The sequence below is a fragment of the Etheostoma spectabile genome, chromosome 13, assembly GCF_008692095.1.
Source record: "Etheostoma spectabile isolate EspeVRDwgs_2016 chromosome 13, UIUC_Espe_1.0, whole genome shotgun sequence".
Lineage (NCBI taxonomy): Eukaryota > Metazoa > Chordata > Actinopteri > Perciformes > Percidae > Etheostoma > Etheostoma spectabile.
The window spans coordinates 4,082,682-4,086,099 of record NC_045745.1 but is presented as its reverse complement, the minus strand read 5'-3'; the positions used below and the strand labels follow the sequence as shown (position 1 = coordinate 4,086,099).

Here is a 3,418-nt window from a genome sequence, read left to right as displayed (position 1 = left end):
TTATTACTTTATGTTATCACTATTATTATTATTACTTTTTTTACTCATTTCAGATGAGTGTTATCTGATCAAACAAGAACAAGAGCTGCTGCTTTTTTGTCTCTGAGAAGGAAAGAAAAAAAGGCATTGTCATTTGGCTTTTGGCAAATAATGAACTTTTCTGGTTATAAATGAACATAACCGCAGTTATCTGCAAGTTGGTAGCCTCGCTGAAGTCGCTGTGCGTGAACTTCAGCCCCATCACACACGTGATGGGGCTGAACATTAACAAAAGAAAAGTGAGTGCATAAGCGGAGCTGTTGTGCCTCTCCAGGTCCTGGAGGTGCGGGCCAAGAAGAGAACAGGAAGCCACAGTCTGGTGACAGCCATGAGGACCACGCTTGGAACTCACTACCCGGATAGAAGCCTGGCTCTGGGTGGCACCTTTATCATCCAGAAAGGAAAGGCTAAAATCCACATCATGGTAAATATCTCTGCTGGAATGTAACGAAGTACATTTACTCAAGTACTGTACTTAAGTACACATTTGAGGTACTTTTAATTTACTTTTTTCTTATCATGCCACTTTCTACTTCTACTCCACCACAGTTCAGAGATAAACATTGTACTTTTTACTCCACTACATTCATCTGACAGTTACTTTAAAAATTAAGATTTTTGCACGTAAAACACATGTAATTTACAAGCTACAATGTTTTATTATAAATTAAACTACCCAACAATATAACGGCCTCCTGAAATGATTAGCTTATTAAACACTTGGTTGATTGACAGAACTGTTTCAGTCGTTTCCAGTTTCTGAAATGGGATTTCTGCTTTGAGTACTTTTGCTTTTAATACGTTAGGTACATTTTCCTGATGATACTTACAGTGGCTTGAGAAAGTTTACACACCCAGGCTAAAGTTGATTTAAAAGAGGAATAAAAAAAAATATTCCCACATCGTCACACACCCTTCACCATACATTGGCATTGGATTTAATTCCAAAGGCCAAGGGAACTTTATCAAGATTAAAAAATAATAATCTGCCTGCTTCTATGCGAATTTAACATAGGGGGTGTGTACTTATGCCCCCTGTATTTTAAGGAAGAACATTTATTTATTTACAATACATTATTTATTCACAAAGAAAATTGTTGTCCTTAAAAGGTTGGACTTTACCTTTTTTTTTTAAATTAAGGCATTAAGATCAATTTTAAAAAAGATGATTTTTTTTATTCCTCTTTTTAGTCAACTTTAGCATGGGTATGTAAACTTATGAGAACCACTGTACTTATGCCCCCTGTATTTTAAGAAAGAACATTTATTTATTTTCAAACATTATTCATTCATAAACAAAAATTGGTGTCCTTTAAGGTTGGATTTTCCAAATTTTTTGGAATTAAGGCATTAAGATCAATTTCCCAAAAATATTTTTATTATTCCTCTTTTTAATCAACTTTTGCAGGGGGGTGTAAACTTTCTCAAGCCACTGTACATACTTTTACTTAACCCTTGTGTTGTCTTCCCGTCAACCATGAAAAAAGTTCTGTCATTTTCTGTCATTTTTGTCACTTTTTCAATGTTGTGGGTCCTTTTTTTAATGTTGTTTCCCCAAGTTGTTTGATATTTCTAATTTTGACATTTTCAGCTTACTTCAAAAGGCCCATTTTTTTGTGATGAAAAAACTGAAAATGGGTCAAATTTGACCCAAGGGCAACATGAGGGTTAAGTAACATTTTCAATGGAGGGCTTTTACTTGTAACAGAGTATTTTATCAATGTGGTAATAGTACTTTTACTGAAGTAAAGGTTTAGACTACTTCTTCCACCACTGGTAAATAATTGTCATTTACATGCATTGATTTGTTTTCTTTGTACATGCTCATCGATAGCCAAGAGAGTTCTCGGTGTGCCCCCTTAACACCAACGATGACGTCAACAACTGGCTCAAGCACTTTGAAGTCAGCGCCCCCCTCATCTGCCAGTCAGTGCTGGTATCCAGGGACCCTGTGAGTAAAAAAAAATAACACACTTACTGTATCTCAGTGAGGCAGAAAAGGAGTTTCTAGCACCTATGAGGCTGCTTTGTCGTGGTTCTGGTCATGTGTTTGCTGCACATCCAGGGTTTGGACCTGCGTGTAGAGCACACCCACTGCTTCAGCCACCACGGAGAAGGTGGCCACTACTACATAGACACCACACCCGACAGTGTGGAGTACCTGGGCTACTTCATGCCTGCAGAGTTTGTGTACCGCATCGACAGGCCCCAAGAGACCCATGGAGTTGGACGGGACTGAGAGATGAAGGAATGAATTGTGACTGCAGCAGCACAGCAGCTCTTGATGATCTAAATTAATCAAGCAGTGTGTGATTTATTTTAGGTTCTTCGTATTCTAAAACTGCATTCAAAAAGTCACATTTTCTTATAAATATGCATCATTTCTGTAAATCTTAGCTCTTAAATCCCATCTCTGAAACGTATTATACATTTCTTATGAACAAAATCACTACATTTCATGTAATAAAAACAATGGCAAATTTGGATTCTTGACTGCTTGTTCACTGGATGTAGTATGTAACACTCATTACCTCAGAATAACCCATGAATGGTACATCTGGGTCCTCATAACTGAACTATATAGTTGCCTGCCAACTCCATCATGATAAATAGTTGTGCAAGAGAGACCAGAGACAGTTGCAGTAATGTCCATGCATTATTTGCACACAGAGAAATCCGGGTCAACACTTTTAGAGGCCCTACCATATACAGTCTATGGGCCCTATACACCCACGGTCCACCCAGACAGGTGTTTCCACTTAGTTGTTTAATTACACCTCTTTTTAGGACAATGGAGGGGGGACAAAGTGTGCTCCGTTGATGTCTCCCTAATATCTTACAACTGCAATTATTGAGGGGTGAAAGCAGAGGTCTAATCAGCCAGAAGTGAACACACCTGTCCTGGTAGTTAAATAGCGATCTGGTAAAAAAATTAATCATCAACAGAAGCTACATTTGTGTGACTGTTTAAGTGTAAATCCAGGGTTTAAAGCTAAACTTGACTTCTTTTTTTTTTTTTTACATTATTATGAGAAGTCACAAATTGACTGTCAACATGGGACACAGCGTTATTACAAATAAAGTTTCCCCTAGAAAAAAATGACCACATCCACTGGTTTGTCATAAAGGCTCATTTAAACCACACTTTTTTTGTTGATCATTCTGACTTTCAAGTCACTTTTGTTAAGAAAGCATTATAAACCCCAATCAAAATTAAAAACAAATGGTGTCAAGAAATTGGTTATAGAAAACAAAACATTGAAATGTGGTACAATGAAATACAGTATATGTGGACTAGCAGCAGTAATATTACATGAGGTCATTGTTGTTGTAATGAAAACCCTTCTGACATATTCAAAAATTAATATTCCTATCCTAC

At 37.1% G+C, this 3,418-nt stretch overlaps 1 protein-coding gene and 1 long non-coding RNA gene across 2 annotated transcripts in view; one reads left to right on the top strand and one right to left on the bottom strand.

Annotated features, from left to right (window-relative positions):
* c13h11orf54 (chromosome 13 C11orf54 homolog) overlaps window positions 1–2,477 on the top strand; it is a 6,639-nt gene extending 4,162 nt beyond the window's left edge. The window contains exons 6-8 of the mRNA XM_032532971.1: window positions 314–463; window positions 1,874–1,990; window positions 2,105–2,477. Coding sequence (XP_032388862.1) covers window positions 314–463; window positions 1,874–1,990; window positions 2,105–2,278 — 441 coding nt within the window. The 3' untranslated portion in view covers window positions 2,279–2,477. The remainder of the gene's footprint in view (window positions 1–313; window positions 464–1,873; window positions 1,991–2,104) is intronic.
* Window positions 1–3,418, bottom strand: part of LOC116700107 (uncharacterized) — a 17,312-nt gene that overhangs the window by 12,061 nt on the left and 1,833 nt on the right. The gene's annotated exons all lie outside the window — the stretch shown is intronic.